The sequence below is a fragment of the Giraffa tippelskirchi genome, chromosome 13 (genome assembly GCF_054371585.1).
Source record: "Giraffa tippelskirchi isolate mGirTip1 chromosome 13, T2T-mGirTip1v1.2.pri, whole genome shotgun sequence".
Lineage (NCBI taxonomy): Eukaryota > Metazoa > Chordata > Mammalia > Artiodactyla > Giraffidae > Giraffa > Giraffa tippelskirchi.
Genome location: NC_137287.1, coordinates 86,435,526 through 86,454,208, shown reverse-complemented (window position 1 = coordinate 86,454,208; position 18,683 = coordinate 86,435,526). Strand labels below are relative to the sequence as shown.

General features: G+C 40.9%; 1 protein-coding gene across 2 annotated transcripts in view; it reads left to right on the top strand.

The window, feature by feature from the left end:
- Window positions 1-423: 423 nt before the first annotated feature.
- NET1 (neuroepithelial cell transforming 1) overlaps window positions 424-18,683 on the top strand; it is a 35,400-nt gene continuing 17,140 nt past the window's right edge. For both annotated transcript variants that reach the window (XM_081560548.1, XM_081560546.1), the window contains exons 1-3: window positions 424-685; window positions 11,929-11,995; window positions 14,294-14,353. In XM_081560548.1, the coding sequence (XP_081416674.1) occupies window positions 558-685; window positions 11,929-11,995; window positions 14,294-14,353 (255 nt within the window). In that variant the 5' untranslated portion in view covers window positions 424-557. The remainder of the gene's footprint in view (window positions 686-11,928; window positions 11,996-14,293; window positions 14,354-18,683) is intronic.

Genomic DNA, 18,683 nt, shown 5'->3' with positions numbered 1-18,683 from the left:
ACGACAGAGGATGAGATGGTTGGATGGCATCACCAACTCAACGGACCTGAGTTTGAGTAAACTCTGGGAGATAGTGAAGGATAGCGAAGCCTGGCGTGCTGCAGTCCTTGGGGTCGCAAAGAATAGGACAGGACTGAGAGACTGAACTGAGCTGAAAATGCTTCCAGTTTCCCTTGACTTGTGGTGAAAGTCCTAATTAACTGTACTAGTAATTAACTGTAATAGTAATCGGGCCTTGGGGATTTAGGAACTAGATACCAGACCACCCGCTCTTCAGCCGGGCGACCCTGGGGACCACGCTCCGCGCAGCTTCCGCGCAGTTTAGCGCCTGAAGGGAGGAGAGGGGCGGGACTCCACGTTCCTAGCAACCGCGCTGCGCCCCCTGATTGGCTGGTCGCCGCGCGGCCGCCATTTTCAAACCCCGGAAGATGGCGGCGGCGGCGGAGGTGGGTGCGCCGTCTTGACAGGAACCCGTCTCCCGGCCGCCGCGGCCGGGCGCCGTGCCGCTCCCAGTGGGCCTCCTGGGCACCCAGCCACCGCGCCGCCCTCTCCGCGCCATGGAGCCCGAGCTGGAGGCCCAGGAGCAGAGCCGGCCGCGGAGGCGAAGCCGCCGGGCCTCGGGGCTCAACGCCGGCGGCGCCGCGGAGTCAGCGGCCGACACCCCCGGGCCCGGCCCGGACTGCAGGTGAGCGCGGGGTGGGCGGCGCCTGGGGACTCGGGGTGTCGGGCCGGGGGCAGGGGAGAGCCGGGCTGCCTGCTTTCCTCTCCTTCCTCCTCTCTCCCCTCGTCCCCCTCTTCGGATCGCCTGACCCTCCTTTATTTTTACCTCCGTCTCCTCCCCTCCCCGCTCAGGGGGTGGAAGTCCTCTCTGCACACCCAGCAGGTTTCGGGCTGGATTTGGGGGTGTGGGGGGGCACGGTTCCTAAATGCCCACAGAGAGCTGCTGGCCCAGGGGACTGGAATCGTTCCTGGAGCCGGAGAGTTTCTGTTGTTCAATCGCTCAGTCGTGTCCGACTCCTTACGACCCCATGGACCGCAGCCCGCCAGGCTTCTCTTGTCCATGGATTCTCCAGACAATCCTGGAGTGGGTTTACATTCCCTTTTCCGGGGGATCTTCCCAGCCCAGGGATCAAGCCAGCATCTCCTGCATTGGTAGGCGGCTTCTTTACCATTGTGCCACCAGGAAAGCCCCCGAGGCCTTCTACCAGACACCAGACTTTTAGCCTAAAAGCAAGCATTAAAATGAAAAGTTTCGTCGAGGTCAGAGTCCCTCCTTTCGAGCCTCTGACCAAGTCGGTGATCAGAACGCAGCTCAGGGCCCCAGCCTCCCGGGTAAAGAGGATGCAGAGGCCCATCTTGGACTTTTTAGCTGTTGACACATTTCATTCTGTCCGGTGCGTCTGCGAAGGGATGACACCAACCAAGGGTGTCAGAGACTGTGTCTGCGAGGCGAGCGGTGAACAAGGGCTGGGGGCATTGCATTCCTGTCAGGGTGCTGCAGGCCCTGGGTTCCTGTGACCGGCTGTTGGACCTTTATCTCTTAAGGTTGGGTCCTCATCCTTCATATGGGGTTGAAATAGTACCCACTTCCTCCAAGCTGTGCATTTCAGTGAGGTCATTGTGTGAGCCTGTACACAGGGAGCTCGCAACAAACTGTTATTTGCTGATTTTCATCTGTAATTCCACATCTGCTGCTCTCTTCAGAAGTCCCTGTGGTCCACTACTTATTCTTAAACTACAGTTCCTTACCGAAGTTACATTCCAGTTATGCTTGGATGTGCCAGTCGTTTTTTCAGAGAAAGGAAAACATCTTACTTTCATGGACAGGGCATTTGTAAACTCACTGTTAATAAGTCATTGTGCAGAGAACTAGATTTTTTCATTAGATATTGATTTTTTATTTTGAAGATTAGGATAATCCTTGCCTGAAACCTTTATATTGATTACAACTTATATTTAGGAGTTAGCAAAGGAGCAGAAAGAAGTCATCTTCCCAGAGACTGAGAAATAGGAGCATCAGGACCATGTAGTGAAGGGAAGAAGAAGAGTGATAAATTCATTCTGCGTGCATTCAGTAAAGCTTTTGAGCATTTGCCTGGAAAGATCCCCGGAGGAGGGCATGGCAACCCACTCCAGTATTCCTGCCTGGAGAATCGCATGGACAGAGGAGCCCTCCAGTCTGTGGGGGTCACAGAGAGTCGGACACGACTGAGCAACTAACACTTTCACTTCACTAGATCTTCACGTTGTTGTAGATATTGGATATTTTGGTGAACAGATGAAGTTTCTGCTCTCATAAAGCTTACATTCTGGTTAGGGATGAAAGACGATAATGAAATACCAGGTGGTCATCCTGTGAGAAGGATTAAGGCATGGTAAGGGCAGGCAGAGATAAGGAGAGGGGCAATGTTGCTATTTTTAAAAGATCAAAAAAGCCTCCTCCCTTGTAATGATGCCATTTAAGCAGAGATCTGAAGGAATTAAGGAACTCAGCCATGTGAAGATTTGGAGAGAAAAGCAGTAAGTGCAGGGCTTCAAAGTAGAATCCTGTTTGGTGTGTTCAAGGACTGTAGAGAAGCCACGGTAACTGGAGTGGAGCAAAACAAAGGGAGAAAGGTGGACAGCGAGGTCACAGAGATGCCTGGGGTCAGATCGGATAGTACATGGCCAACCACCAGAAAGACGTCAAATTTGAACCTGTGGTTGAGAGGCAATAGAAAATTGTGTGATGTGTATTTTAAAAAGATTGGTCTGTTATGTGGCGGGGAGAAAATCAGGGAGACTAATGAGGTTATTGCAGTTGAGACATGTGAGTGGTGAACATGGTGGAAAATACTCCTATTTGGGATGTATTTTTAAAGTAGCATCGACAGGATTTGCATATGGGTTCAGTGTGGAGTTAAGAGAGACAGAGGAATGATTCCGAGGTTTTTGATCTGAGCACCAGAAGAGCAGGTTTCCATGTTCCTGGAGAGGAAAGATCTGGGGTGAAGTTTGCTTTGGGATGTGTTATGAGGCTCCTATTAAGGAGTGCATCACAACAATTTTTTCTCCCTATTCTCTTTTTTTGCTTTTTTCTTTAAAGAAAAAAAAACTTTCATTGAAATTTAACAGTCAAATGAATCATAAGTGTTTTGCCCAGTGAAATTCCACAAAGTAAACACATCTGTGTAACCAAATATAAATTGAGGGCTTATCAGCAAATAGACTTGAAATCACAGCACTGGGAAGTCATCTAGATAGTCTGAATAGAGGAGAGTTTGGGGCCAAAACCCTGAGACACTCCCCACATGTAAAGGTCTGGGAGATGAACAAGCTCGGAGGAGCTGCAGCTGGTGAGGAACCAGGTGAGATCAGTGTCCAGGAGGCCAAGGGGCGAAAGGGTTTTGAGAAAGGACATGGGAAAGTATGTCAAGTGTTACTGATAAGGAACGAATGAACAGTTTAGTGAGATGAGGAATGAGTGACCATTGGTTCTGGTCATGAGAAGAGCATATTGACCTCCAGTAGTTTCCATAAAATAGTTACACTATTAAGAATGTTTGTAGTGGGTTGAGAAGAGAATGAGGTGTGGTTTATTCCAGAAATGTGTGAGTGTCAAACACTATAAATATGGAGATGCAAAATACTGTCCTTACTCTGGGAGTGTTGCCGAGATCCAAGCCTCTGTTCTCTGGTGCCGGATAGAAACACAGAGACAAGAGTTTGGGGTGAAATTGAAGAGTAGCTTTTATTGTTTTGCCAGGCAAAGGAGGCCACAGTAGGCTAGCGCCCTCAAGACTGCCCTCCCTTGGGAAAAATAGGAAGTGATGTTATAGTTCAGGAGGGGAAGGGGGTGCTGTAGATAAGCAGTAGGGCAGTAGCAAGCTTGCATTCTTCTTTCCTGTTGGAAAATCTCTACATGGTCTAAGTCAGTGTCAGGCTGTCTTGGGAGGAATTACAGTAGTCCTTAAGGCTATCGCACTGTGACTTTCTTTCTGGAATAAAGAATGCTAACAAAAGAAGGGAGTGTTAGGAAGTGCTTCCTCAGAGAAGCGAACACCATGTGCATTGTACACAGTTCTGATTAGAAAGTAATCGTTTTCAAAATGTAGTTAAGCAAGCAAGAGAAGCTTTTCTGAGAAGATGGCTTAGTGGACTTAAAAGAATAAGGCCTAGCATGTTGGAAGCAGCCTTAACCAATTTCTGCTCCTACAGAAGAACTTACAATGGTATAGGGAAGAAACTTAATAATCATAATCGTGTATGATGACAGTTACTGTCGTGTTAGGTATATGGTGCCATAGATGCAAATAAATGGAGAAATTCTGGTTGGAGAGGACAGGAAATGATTCCCTGTTGTAACCCTTGAGTCTCGGAGGGCCAATTTAGAGAGTGGATGTGTGTGGGTGATATCATGTAGGGGGAAGCATTTAAATGTTAAAAGGCCCTTTACACAAATGACCGTGAAGAGTTTTAGGTATCATGACACTGACTGTGTAGGGAGAAGACTGAGATGGGGATAGAGAGGAGGTAGTGATTAGAGATGATACTGAAGAAGAACCACATCACTGAGAGGGGCTTTGTATGCCATGACAGTGAATCTGATGAAAACTAGCCCCCAAACAAGTGCTCATATACACAAAATTCCAAATTTGTGGACCTTTGCAGCCCAACTATGGAACCAAATTAAAAGTTGCATGTGAATTCATCATTGGCGGGAAGTCAATTTGCAGTCGCCTGGATGAGTGTTTGAATCTAATGGCTGGCAGTGAGATTGGAGAACTTCAAACATTGGGGTACACTTTCAGGAAGTCTCACTGCAACCCGAGGGCAAGAAAGAATAATGGAAGCAACACCAGCTTGTGGGGTAGATTCTAAAGAAGGGGTGAACTTGATATGGGGTGGATGGGGGAATAAGCAAGTACAGAGAGAGATTGAAGAGACAGGAAAGAAGAAAGGTGATAAAACAAGCAACCAGAAAGGCAGAGAAGGATGGACTCCTAAGTGTAAAGGTAGAGAGTCTAGCCTGTCTGAGAGCAGTGGACAGTAGCCTTTGGGGTAAGTTTGGGAAATGTGGGATGTTATGAGCAGGAATTTGGGAGCTTTCCCACCAGGGTTCTGTTTTTTAGGTGAGGTTGTAAATTATGTCAGCTGAGAAAAGGGTGTGACATAGGCTTCCCTGGTGGCTCTGTGGTAAAGAATCTGTCTGCAATGTAGGAGACACAGGAGACATGGGTTTGATCCAAATCAGCAAGATCCCCTGGAGAAGGAAATGGCAACCCACTCTAGTATTCTTGCCTGGGAAATCCCATGGACAGAGGAGCCTGGCAGGCTACAGTCCATGGGGTCACAAGATTCCAACCGGACTTAGTGACTAAACCACCACCATAGGCAGCGTTAGGAGAGTAATGAAGTAGGACAACTTCATTACTGTCTGTTCTTTTTTTTGAAGGACAAAAAAAGAAAATGTAAGTATCACCTTTTTATAAAACAGTGTTCACATACTATACAGTTTTACCCACTTGAAGTGTACAATTCACTGTTTTCCTCTAGATTCACAGACATGTGCAACCATCACCAGGCAATTTTTGAACATATTCTTCACCTCAGAATGAAAGCCCATACCTCTCTCCCTAACGCCTCTCTCTTCCTTTACCCCAAACTCTAGCCTGCTTCCTGTCTCTTAGGAATTTCCCTGTTCCGGACATTTCACATGAATGAAATCTCATGTGGCCATTTTCTAGTGAGCCATCCTTTGCCCATTTTAAAAACTGGATTATTTATATTTTTTATTACTAAGATATAAGAACTCTTTACTCTTGATACATGTCCCTACATGGTTTGCAGATATGTTCCCCTATTCTGTGGGTTGTCTTTTTTTTAACTGAAGTCCAGTTGATTTACAAATTGTGTTAGTTTCTGGTGTACAGCAGAGTGATCCAGAGCATGTGTGTTTGTACACATTTGCATACACACTGCTGTTTACAGTCCTGCCATTTAATCAGCCTGTCCACGTGGTTGGAGCTCATTTTCAGCCACATCTTTGCTAATTGTTAATCCCAGCCATCTAAATGAAAAACGGGTAGACTCGAGAACGAGCTCAGGAGTTGGAATGGCTAATACATGCAGAACCTGAGAGAGAGGGCCTGCTGTTTTAAGCTGTACCAAGTTAAATAACAGGTCATGACGCTGATCTGCCTCTGCTAAAGACTGATCCTGGGCATTGCTTCACACAGAGGTAAAAAAAAAAATTTGAACATAACGTGAATGCTGACTACCATAGGACATGGCTGGAGCAAGATAATTAGGGAGAAAAAGCGAGTAGAGACAGCTGGAATCCACTGGGGGTCTAAGCTTGCTGTGCGGCAGTGGTTCTCGGCAGCTTTCTCCTCCTCCTTGTCCCTCTCTGTTTGTTCTGGGTAGTAATAGGCCGGGGTCTTGTCCACAGGTGGCCCTGGGCCCCGCTACATGGCTCAGAACTTAGAAAGCAGCGTGCTTCTCTGGCCTAGTTTTCCTGACACTTAGTCTGTTCTAGCCCCGGCTTTGATTCAGCTAATTACTCTCTCTGGGAATGGACATTCTTTTAGACTGAGATCCAAAGCTGAATAAAACATTAGTGTTTAAAGAGTTTAGGCTTTACAGTCAGACTCCTTGGGTTCAAATTCTGGTCTTGAGGATTTAATCTCTTCAAACCTCACTTCATACTTTCTAGCTCATTAGTAGTATCTGTCTCATCAGTCTGTGATTAATCTCTTTTAAATCTCACTTCATAGTATCTGTCTCATAAGGTTGTGGAAATTATAAGAGGTAATTCATGTAAAACATGAGAACAGTACCTAGATATAGCAAATGCTCCATAAATCTTAGGTATCATTGTTTTCATTTTCTGCAGGAAACACTAAGAGCTATAACTTACTATTCAGGAGTATTTAGCAGTTATCTCTGTTATCAGTTTTGTAGAGGTGGATCTCTGACTAGATGCTAGATCTTTGACTTTTGTTTTTCTAGTGAAACTGATGGATTTGTAGAGTGGACATCCAGAGTTAAATGTATATTCTTAAACCAAGTTCTGTTAATTTTGAGCTAAGGGTTCCTGTTCCCTTTAAGGGAATTTAACTTCTTGGATGGACTGTTTATTCAAAACATTTAAAAAACCAAATTAAACAGAAATTGAGCCAACCCTTGATAACCCGGGATTGACATCATTATTACTATTTATATTAATAGTTGCTGAAAATAAAAGGATGCCCCCACTAGCTCCTAAGGCTGTTTCCTCCCACATCGAAATGACTGTACTGTTTTAACAGTTTTATTGAGACATAATTTGCATATCATAACATTCATCCTTTGTAAGTGTGCAATTCAATAATTATTAGTAAGTGTATAGACACAGTCCACCATTAGAACATTCATCGTCCCAAATACTCCCTCAAGTTTGTTTGCAGTTGGTCCTTCTCCTACCCCCAGGCCTAGGCAGCCACTAGTTTGCTTTCCATGTCTGTAAATTTCTATTTCTGGACATCCATATAAATAGAACCACACAATATAATCTTTCACATTTGCATGTTTTGCAGTTCGTCCATATTAATTACCTGCCATGATAGAGGAGGGCAATGACATAAGTCATAATCTCTGCATATATAATTTGGCTTGAGAATGAAGTAACAGGTGATTTTCTGTGGAACATCAACTGTACCATTTTATTTATGCTTTGTTTAGACTAAATCTAGTTGAGTGTCAAAATAATTTACATAGTCAGAAAAACAACAATACAGTATACTAATGCATATATATGGAATTTGAAAGATGGTAACGATAACCCTATATGCGAGACAGAATAAGAGACACAGATGCATAGAACAATTTTATGGACTCTGAGGGAGAAGGTGAGGGTAGGACGTTCTGGGAGAATAGCATTGAAACATGTATATTATCATATGTGAAACAGAACACCATTCCATGTTCGATGCAGGAGACAAGGGCTCAGGGCCGGGGCAATGGGATGACCCAGAGGGATGGGATGGGGAGGGAGGTGGGTGGGGGGTCCAGGAAGGGGAACACATGTAAACCCATGGCTGATTCATGTCAATGTATGGCAAAAACTATTACAATATTGTAAAGTAATTAGCCCCCAACTAAAATAAATAAATTTATAAAAAATAATAATAATAATTTACATAGTTTAAAAGTACATCAAATGACACAAAAAGTACTATGTAAAGACCAAGGAGTAATCAGTGGGGCTAATAGGAAACACAGTTTAATATATCAAGCTAGTTCCTTCGGGTATTCATTTATTTTATGCCTTAAATGTTAGTAATTAATTGGATATATGAAAAAAGAAGATTGGACAAAAATTCTTAAAAAGATGAGCTGTCACTTCTCATTTCAGCCTTTGAGCTCCTTTTTAAACAGACTGTACTGCACATCTTCTAAAGGCCACTTTTAATGTTTTATGAAATAAAAAATTTTCCCACAAGGATTTAAAATAGCTACTACATTTTGAGTGTGACCCCTATGAAAAAATGACTGTATATCTTTCCAAGTTTTTTGAAAGCTGGCACTGACTCACATACTTTCAGGGCACAGTTTGTTTTTCGGGTTCCTATTTTCCATGAGTTCTCAAAATAAATAGGTACTTGCTTTTGAAATAGAAAAAAATAGCATTACTATAAAGCTGATTACAGCTGGTGCTGGAAACAATCTTGCCATCCAGTTGGAAATATTTTTCCAATTTGCAGTGTGTTTAAAATTCCTAATAGCTAATTCTTTCCAGCTTTTAAACATCAAATTCATTCTGAGGTCAGTATGGACAATTATAGGGAATAATGAAATGAGTATCTTTGGTTTTGTGTTCTCTTTGTCTTACATCTGAAAGGAAGTGCTTAGTGACTATTTTAAGTGCCACTATGATTACTACTTTGTAATGAATATTTGTATTACTTTAAAAATAATCTTCTGAGAAACCATAATTTTTGCTTCTCAACCCAGTCCCCACTGGTGGCTCTTTGTGTAGTATATGATACCTAGAACAGTGTTTTCAAAAAGTAATCATAACATGAAGGTTCCATTTGCCCTATAATCCTTTGGCATTTGATTATAGTACTGTATCTCTGTATACTCTTATCTATGTATTCTTTAGTCATATGAATTATAATTTATTACTGATATCTTTCTGTTTTATCAGAAATCGTGCAATCTTCATTGTTACTTGACTTTTCTATAAGTGGCAAGAAATCATCAGTTCCTTAGTTTAATTTGGTCCACTAAAGAGGCCCTCAAAATTTTGAGCTACAAATAATTATTTAGGGAGCATTTGCTTTAAATATCTTAAGATCTTTCTGCATCTGTTTCTAATTATTATTAGTGGCATCCTATTTCACTGTGCCAGGACCCTTCCCAGGAACTGAACAGGCCTTGGGAGGAAGGGAGAGTTCTCCAACGGGACCTTGAGCCCTCCCTAGTCACCTCCCCACTCTGCCGTTGCTGCTGTCCGCCCTCACCATCTGTTGTCAGCAGTATCAGAACTGCCTCTTAACCCGCCTCCTAACCAGTGCTGCCTTCTTCCAACCCAGCCTTCTTGTTCCTTAGAACTCAATTGCTGACAGCTGCCATACATATTCAAGATCAAGTTCATATTTTTAAGGGTTGTACATGAGACCTTTTATCATGATCAAGCCCTGTTTTATTTCTTTTGATGCTCAAACATAAAGAACTACTTGCAGTTTCCTGTATATAATTCATTTCACTCCCCCTTCACATGTGCCTTTCCCTTTCCCCACAGAGCCTGCCTGGCTCTTATATGCTTTGCTGATTGCAATTTCTCTTTGCTTCAGTTTTACGGTTACCTCAGTATTAATTCTTCCGTGAAGCCATTTTGCTGTCCTCTTTCTCGTAGCCATTTTCACTTGTGCTCCTTGTCAAAATATAAACAAACTTCTGCTTTATATTTAGCTTAGAAAACTACAAAAGCCTGTGCTTGATTTAAGCTTGTAAATGTTTGTAGAAATAACCACCATCTGTGATGTTTCTGTAACTTATAGTGACTATGAGAATGAAGGTGAGAGACAGAATACACAAGTGGACAGTGGCCTGACAGTGCAGGAACTAAGCAATAACTTCTGTAATAATTGGCCCCAAATGGCCAAGACTTGATCAGCAACAGCCAGCTTCCCCAGCTTTTGTCTTTGGTTTCCACTTAAGAATCTGCCTGCAATGCAGGACCCCTGGGTTTGATCCCTGAGTGAGGAAGATCCCCTGGAGAAGGGAATGGCAATCCACTCCAGTTATTCTTGCCTGGGAAATCTCATGGACAGGGGATCCTGGCGGGCTATAGTCCATGGGGCCACAAAGAGTCAGACATGACTGAGCGACTAACACTTCACTTCCAACTTAAAACCAATTCAAGCAAATCCTATCTGCACCCAGTAAATCACACAGGAGCACCAGTCCCACTTAGCCTGCCTGCACCTTCCCCCTGCTGACAGCCTCCAGTTAGAACACACCTGAAGCCTTCCCCTGTTCCTCATTCCCCAGCCTGCCTTTCAGTCTCCCTAATCACCAGTGATGGTGGCCAGCTCCCTTGCTGTAGCAAGCTCTGAATTAATAACTTTGCTTTTCTCATAAGTATAGTTTATATGGACTTCCCAGGTGGCGCAGTGGTAAAGAGCAGGAGATTCGGGTTCAATCCCTGTGTCAGGAAGATCCCCTGGAGGAGGAAATAGCAATCCACTCCAGTATTCTTGCCTGAAAAATCCCATGGATAGAGGAGCCTGGTAGGCTACAGTCCACAGGGTCATAAAGAGTCGGTCGGACACGGCTTGAGTGACTGAACACATGAACACAGTTTATAAACATTTCCTGCACTAGCTATGTTTTGTGATTTTCTACAAGTTTGACAAACCTAGACAGCACATTAAAAAGCAGAGACATTACTTTGCTGACAAAGGTCCGTATAGTCAAAGCTATGGTTTTTCCTATAGTCATGTATAACTGTGAGAGTTGGACCGTAAAGAAGGCTGAGTGCTGAAGAATTAATGCTTTTAAACTGTGGTGTTGGAGAAGACTTGAGAAGTCCCTTGGACTGCAAGAACAAACCAGTCCATCCTAAAGGAAATCAATCCTGAATATTCGTTGGAAGGACTGATGCTGAAACTCCAATACTTTGGCCACCTGATGTGAATAGGTGACTCATAAGAAAAGACCCTGATGCTGGGAAAGATTGAAGGCAGGATTGGTCAGTTGCTAAGTTGTGTCCGACTCATGGACTGAGCCTACCAGGCTCCTCTGTCCAGGGAAGCCCGTGTCACTTAGTAGTAAAGAACAAAATCCTAGTCAAATTTTAACCTTACTTGAGACCTTTGTCTCAGATATAGTTATTCAAAGCTTTTTATTTGGTTTACTAAGTCATAACACTAAAAAAAAAAAATCAGTACATGGAAGAGATTTACACATAAAATACAAAATAAATGAATTTAAGTTTTGATTATTAAGAGTTTTTTATTCCTATTTTTAAAATATTAAGCATGAGTGCTGAATTTTATCAAGTAATTTGTTGCATCATTTACTGTTTTTTACTTAACCTATTAGTGCAATATATAAAATATATTTCATATCATTGAGCCATGTATATGTTTCTAAAATAAACTCTGCTTGTTTTGGTGAATTAGTTTAATCTGTCTACTAGTTTTATAAAGGCTTTTTCACTTTTGTAACATTTCTGAAAATTTCCAAAAGTAACCAGAACCTATACCCTGATTTTTTGGATTTTGGTTTTTGTGGGTTGTTTTGTTTTTAAATACTCTTCCCTCTTATTTCTACAATTGAATGATTAATAAGGCTACTTTGAAGAGTTCTGAAACTACGAAAAAGATAGCTTTTTACCTGTCAGTGCTTAATTTTACTGAAGTTACTCTCAATGTATTTGTTTGAATTTTCTGTTAACAGATACTCCCTTCGGAGAGGTAGCTCCTTCACATTTTTAACACCTGTCCCCCAGTGGGATTTCACTTTGGTGAGTAGACATCTGGGTTTTTATTTCAGGACATTAGATAGAAATAATTCCTGGGCTGTCCTTAGTCTAGTTGTCTGTACATCTCTGAAAATCTTAAGGTACAGAGTTTCTATCACTGTCTTTGGCAGTCTAATTTAATTCTTCTCTGCTAACAGACTGAAATTTTTATTTCAGTTAAATGTAAAATATTTTGAAAAGTATTAGATCTTTATTCAGTTCTTTCTTTTATTTCTACCAGTGTTAAAATTAATATAATATATTATGAAACATGAATATATTAATATTTTTATGTACATACTCGGACAGGTTTCTCCTTTGTTGATAAATATAAAAATGATTGTAGGTAATACATATAATGAATGAATTATTTCTGTTATTAATAATCTTAGTATAGAGGGACTGCTTCATTATTTTTAGGAGACTTTCCAGAGGCATCCAACCTTATGGAAACTAACACCAGAAAATTGGAGTTTTTTAATAATTAAAAACTAATTTAAATAATTAAAACCTCATTGCTTCATAATATATAAATAAAATATGTACAAAGAGAGCATGATTCTTACGCTTTTCTTATTTGGGGGAAATAGCAAAAATGATTCTGCTTCTAGTAAGCCAAACTTTACCTGTGTGCATGTATTATGATGTTCTGATGGTCCAATAATACATGCTTCATTTGTATTCTCTTCTCTTGTATTTAATTTGATATTTTAGTGTATCAAAACACAATACTCAGGGTGAGGTTGATAAGAGTGGACATAAATGTATATTTCAGATAGCCAGGATAATTTCACAGTTGGGGACTGACTTCTAAATTGCATCTGATTAGATTATCATTGTCTTTTAACTCACATTGGAAAATGTGGGTGATGATGAGCTTGTCATCTGTATATTGAATTTTAGTAGCTCATTTTAAGGAGTAAGAAATACATAGAAATGAAGTTCTAATATTTTACTCCTGTACTCCTGGAAAGATATGCATTTTCTCTGAGATAGGTGCATCTCACTTGGGAAAACACTTCTATAGAGGTCTCCATGACAAAAGAAATATCTCATGGTTCATGTATTAACAGTTTTGGAATATGATTAAGAAAGCTTAAGAGGGAGATTTATTACTTTTTAAATACATAGTTGAAGGAAGGAAAATAACAAAAATTAAGCATCTAACTCAAGGGGTTGAGGAAAAGAACAATAGAATGAACTGAAGAAAAGAGGAGGAGAAGTAAAGTCAACACCCAATCATGGTAAAAGTCTTGGCAAACCAAAGTTAGAATATAGAATAGAACATCGTACTTAGCCTGAGACCTACCACAAGCATCATACATGATGATGAAGTGCTAGCCACGTTCCCTTCCATGTATTTCCCCCACTTCTACCTGGACTTTTATCTTTCCTTTTCTCAGTTGTCCCCATCCTGTGCAGTGTACATTCTATTCTCCCAGTACCTCCTCTGTGCGGGGGCCAGGTCCTGGGAGGGAGCCCTGGGTGCTCAGTGTTGAGAGTTCACAGGAGCTGGGCTGTGTCATATTTAATCTGAAAATTATTTTGAGATATAGAAGAAATGTTACTTAAGGATTCTTTTTCAGTATTGACTTTGTTGTTGTTGTTGTTCAGTCACTAAGTCATGTCTGACTCTGTGACCCCATGGACTCCCTATTCCTCATCATCTCCCAGATTTAGCCCAAGTTCATGTCCGTTGAGTCGATGATACCATCCAACCGTCTCATCCTCTGCCTCCCTCTTCTTTTGCTTTCAATCTTTCCCAGAAATATTGACTAAGGACTAGAAGTTAAAGCTATATACACAGTTTGGTCACTGCTGGCACTTGTAGGGCTGAAGGAAGGTGGTAATGATTACTGGAAGGTTCTCTAGGTACGTGCATGTTCTTCCAGCTGAAAAGTCCTGCTTCGGGCGACAAACCTTAATTACTTGGATCAGGAGAAAAGGATATTTCTTTCCTAGTGAAATTACCCCCTCATGGAATAAATAAAATGTGTTCCCTTTTAAAAATACTTCTGCCTGTATATATAAAATATATTTTACTTTTTCTCTAACAAGTATAGGCTTGACTTGCATAAGAGTTCTGTTCTGGAAAATTTTAGATAAGTTTTTTAGTAGAGTGGAATCACTTCACACCAGATGATTCAATCTGAGGGAACTTTTTAGAAAGTAGTATGTGCTAGTGATAAATTATGAGTATCCCTCATAAAAATAACTTTCTTATGAATACAGCCTAAGGCATCACTTTTTAAAAATGATTTTCTTTCTATATAACAATGAAATCTTTTCCTTTTTTTATAGAAAAGAAAACGAAGAGAGAAAGATGATGATGTCGTAAGCCTTAGCAGCCTTGATCTGAAGGTAAGCCTTACTGCTCTGGCAAAGAAAAGCTTTTAAGACTATGCAGATAGCACCTTATTTCTGTGCTATAAAAATAGCGAATGCTGAGTTTTTTGCATTTTGCATTTTCTAAGTGCAGAACTGAGCAATATTGGCTCTTACAGATACCCTCCTTTTTCTGTTCTACTTCTCTGTGAAGAATGAGCAGAAAATGTCACTCAAAACAGTAGTGACCGCTCTTGTACCTGAGGAGACAAGGCCTGTCATCTGTGCAGAGGAAGGTGAGTAGCTGATGGATGGGAGAGCACGTGCCTCTCCTCAGAGAGGCAGCTTCTCCTGTGCCCTAGCCCCAAATCTGTGCAAGCCAAATAACTTATCTGCAAGCCAGATGTGGCCCAGGGGTTTCCAGTGTGTGATGTATGATCAACCAGAGCTCAGTGCACACTTAGAAACAATTATGTCTTCTCTTCTGTAAAACTGTAGTTTGAAGTCCAAAACTCTGCTGTCTTGGAATTATTTATTTCACTCTTGTCACTTGGAAGTTTTACAGAACCACCTTGGTTTTAAGGAACCTTGTTTTAAAAGATCGTTATGAAAAAATTATACATTTTTTAAGTGAGGTTTTTTTTTTTTTTATAAATTTATTTATTTTAGTTGGGGGCTAATTACTTTACAATATTGTAATAGTTTTTGCCATACATTGACATGAATCAGCCATGGGTTTACATGTGTTCCCCTTCCTGGACCCCCCACCCACCTCCCTCCCCATCCCATCCCTCTGGGTCATCCCATTGCCCCGGCCCTGAGCCCTTGTCTCCTGCATCGAACATGGAATGGTGTTCTGTTTCACATATGATAATATACATGTTTCAATGCTATTCTCCCAGAACGTCCCACCCTCACCTTCTCCCTCAGAGTCCATAAAATTGTTCTATGCATCTGTGTCTCTTATTCTGTCTCGCATATAGGGTTATCGTTACCATCTTTCAAATTCCATATATATGCATTAGTATACTGTATTGGTGTTTTTCTTTCTGGCTTACTTCACTCTGTATAATGGGCTCCAGTTTCATCCATCTCAGTAGAACCGATTCAAATGTATTTTTTTTAATGGCTGAGTAATATTCCATTGTGTATATGTACCACAGCTTCCTTATCCGTTCGTCTGCTGATGGACATCTAGGTTGCTTCCATGTCCTGGCTATTGTAAACAGTGCTGCGATGAACATTGGAAAGTGAGGTTTTTTAAAACATGTTTGCCATCACATTTAATGATGGGAGCTGCTACTTCTTTTTAAAGACGGGTATTTTCTAAAAATTAGATTTTTACAGGTCTGCCCCTCAACATTTTAGCAAATCTGGTTAATTTGCTTGATTATCAAAGATTAATTGTCATTGCCTAGATTCATTTATTCATTGACGTTGCAGAATAGTTCTATTGTGCCTTTATCAGCTCTTTATTAACTGAAACACTTCTGTAAAGAGAAAATTCCTCTCATCAACCTTAGTTGCTCAGAGTATTGTTTTATAATAAAGGCTGGACAAGTGCTTGATTCCTTTCCTTTATCAGTTTTCAAAAATAATGAGTTTTAGTCATTAAAATCCTCTAAAAGTAACTAGTGATTTTTCTTTTTAATAGTGCTATGAACTCATGGATATGAACACGTTTGTTGTGTTTTGATCCATTTTAGCTGTTACTCTTACTGGGCTCACATTGTCCCATCTTTGGCTTCCGGATGCTGTCTCAGGATGGCTCCTATGTCCTTTTCCCCCAGCTCTGCTGCTGCTGCTAAGTCGCTTCAGTCGTGTATGACTCTGTGTGACCCCATAGACGGCAGCCCATCAGGCTCCTCCGTCCCTGGGATTCTCCAGGCAGGAACACTGGAGTGGGTTGCCATTTCCTTCTCCAAGGCGTGAAAGTGAAAAGTGAAAGTGAAGTTGCTCAGTCGTGTCTGACTCTTAGTGACCCCGTGGACTGCAGCCTACCAGGCTCCTACATCCATGGGATTTTCCAGGCAAGAGTACTGGAGTCTAGTAAGATATAACTGACATACAACATTGTGTAAATTTAAGGTGTACAGCAGGTTGATTCCCCATGTCCTTTTGATACCCTCGCCTCACAGCCAGAGGCTAAATGGCCTCCTTTTCTTTCTGGACGACAAGGTATTCCAAGCCTTTGCGGGTCATATGGTCTTTGCCTTGTGTTAGTTTGTCCCCAGTCTGGTGAAAGGGAAATTCAGCTTTCTTCTAAACCTTATGTCATTTTAGCAGTTTTTATTGACATTGAATTTATGGGAATTATTTGAATTACTATAATTTTTAGGGTAGATATTATATTATGAACTAATATTCACCAGCTAGCCAAGGACAGGCTTCTGTTGCCCTTCAGAATTTATTAATAGTACATTTTAGGAAAGTAGTTGTGTATTTGTACATACTATTGTTAACTTCCTTTAAACTGAGGAATTATATTCAAGAAGGAAATCCTTATAAAATTTTGGTTGCATTAAATACATGCCCAGCTGCAAAGAGAATAATGCAGTGATATGCAGTCTACATTTGTTCCAAAGCCAAGGATTCGTGTACAACTATAGTAAGGAAAGAATGAATTTGAAATAATTATTTATTGAACATCATCTTTGTATACTCAAAACTTCACTGAGGTCTGATCTAAATTCTTTCTTTTACTCTTTTCTTTTTTGTTTTTAATACCACAGACATTCACAGAGTACCCACAATATTTCAAATACTATACTGGACCTTAGAGATAAGACTGTATACAAACAGGAAATAAGAACCTCTGACAGAATCATACCTGCATAGATTACAATAGACTGTGCAGAAGTACCAGTTGGTATTAGAAGGAGTTATGCCAGTAACAGAAGATACTGTGGAGGTCTTGATTTGGAGTTGGGTGTTTGGGAAAGCAAACATGAACTTGGGAAAAGCAGCCCAGATAGAGAAGGGGAATCTACAAGTACCAACAATTAAGATCAGTTATGTTAACATAATGATGAACAAATGATTTGAAAAGAGTCCAATATATGAAGAACAACCAAGAGATGAAGTACAGAGGGCTAATTGACCACTTAGTTGAAGGCTATAAATGATAGGCTGAAGAATTTATTGCTCTCCCATGAAAAACAACAGAAGCAACATTCTGAATTCTTGAAATGATTTTCTGAAATATAATCTTTCTGTTTGTGTAGCAAGTCTAGTTTAGTAGTGGTCTGGGATAGTCTAGTCTAAACTGCTGTGTGATCTAAAATACTTTTGTCTGTTTTTTCTTTGTGAAAGTAACACACAAATGCATTGTCCTTGTACAAAATTAAAACTTTTTCAAGTCTCCAGTTTTCACCTCCATCCTCTGAAGTAACTAGTTATTATTTTATGTATTCTAGGCCCTTTTTATTTACCTACTTTCACACAGTGTATATAATAATGACATCTATGAGTATACTGTACATATGCTGTAGCTTGCTTTTTTAAATTTATATCTTATCAATATATATAGGGCTACTTCATGCTTTTTTATAGTATTTCATAGTATTAAAGTACCAATTGCCTGTCATAGTATTAAAGAATAAAATACATAACTTAGTATTAGGTGTAATCTAAAATTGTAGAGTATATCATTATACTCTACAAATTGGTATACAGTTTGAGTATACCAATACTCAAAATGTAACACTTCAATGCACTATTAACTTTTAAGAAAATGAGATCCCCAAATCTGAACCTTCAGAGAAAGAACCACCACCCCCTTGCAGGAGGCTTAATAGAGGTACAGTAGAGATCACCACTCTTGCCTGCTCCAAATTTGATGGCTGTCTCTGCGTTTTCTCTCGGTGTGCAATATCGCTTCGATCTCTTACCTTGGCCCATGGGTAGGGGGTTAAATTTTCAGGGGCTCCCACTTTGCCCTTCCCTCTGTAATGACCCTGAGAACATGAAGGTTACCATCTTCTTTTTCAGTCTCTTAAAGTAATTAACAGAAGCCAGCCAACTCTGTAGTCCTTACAGTTTGTTGCCCCCATGTCACCCCTGCTACATATGCCATTGCTTCATCGCTCCCATCTGTACCAGTCCATACCTGTGGTCCTTGTCACCACTTCATCCATGAGTGACCAGTTCCAGACTCCCATCCCAAGTGTCTGGTCTCTAGGGCCAGTCTCCATGTCAGTGTCTCAGCCTGTGGTCCCTCCAGAAATCCGAGCCTGAGGCATGAGGTAGTGGACAGGTAGTCGGGTTCCAGGTATGGTGCCAAGGAACACAGAAGCAGCTACTGCAAGTGTCTAATTATGGGACCTTCTAAAGAGCCACATAAAATACACCACACAGTTGTCTTCTG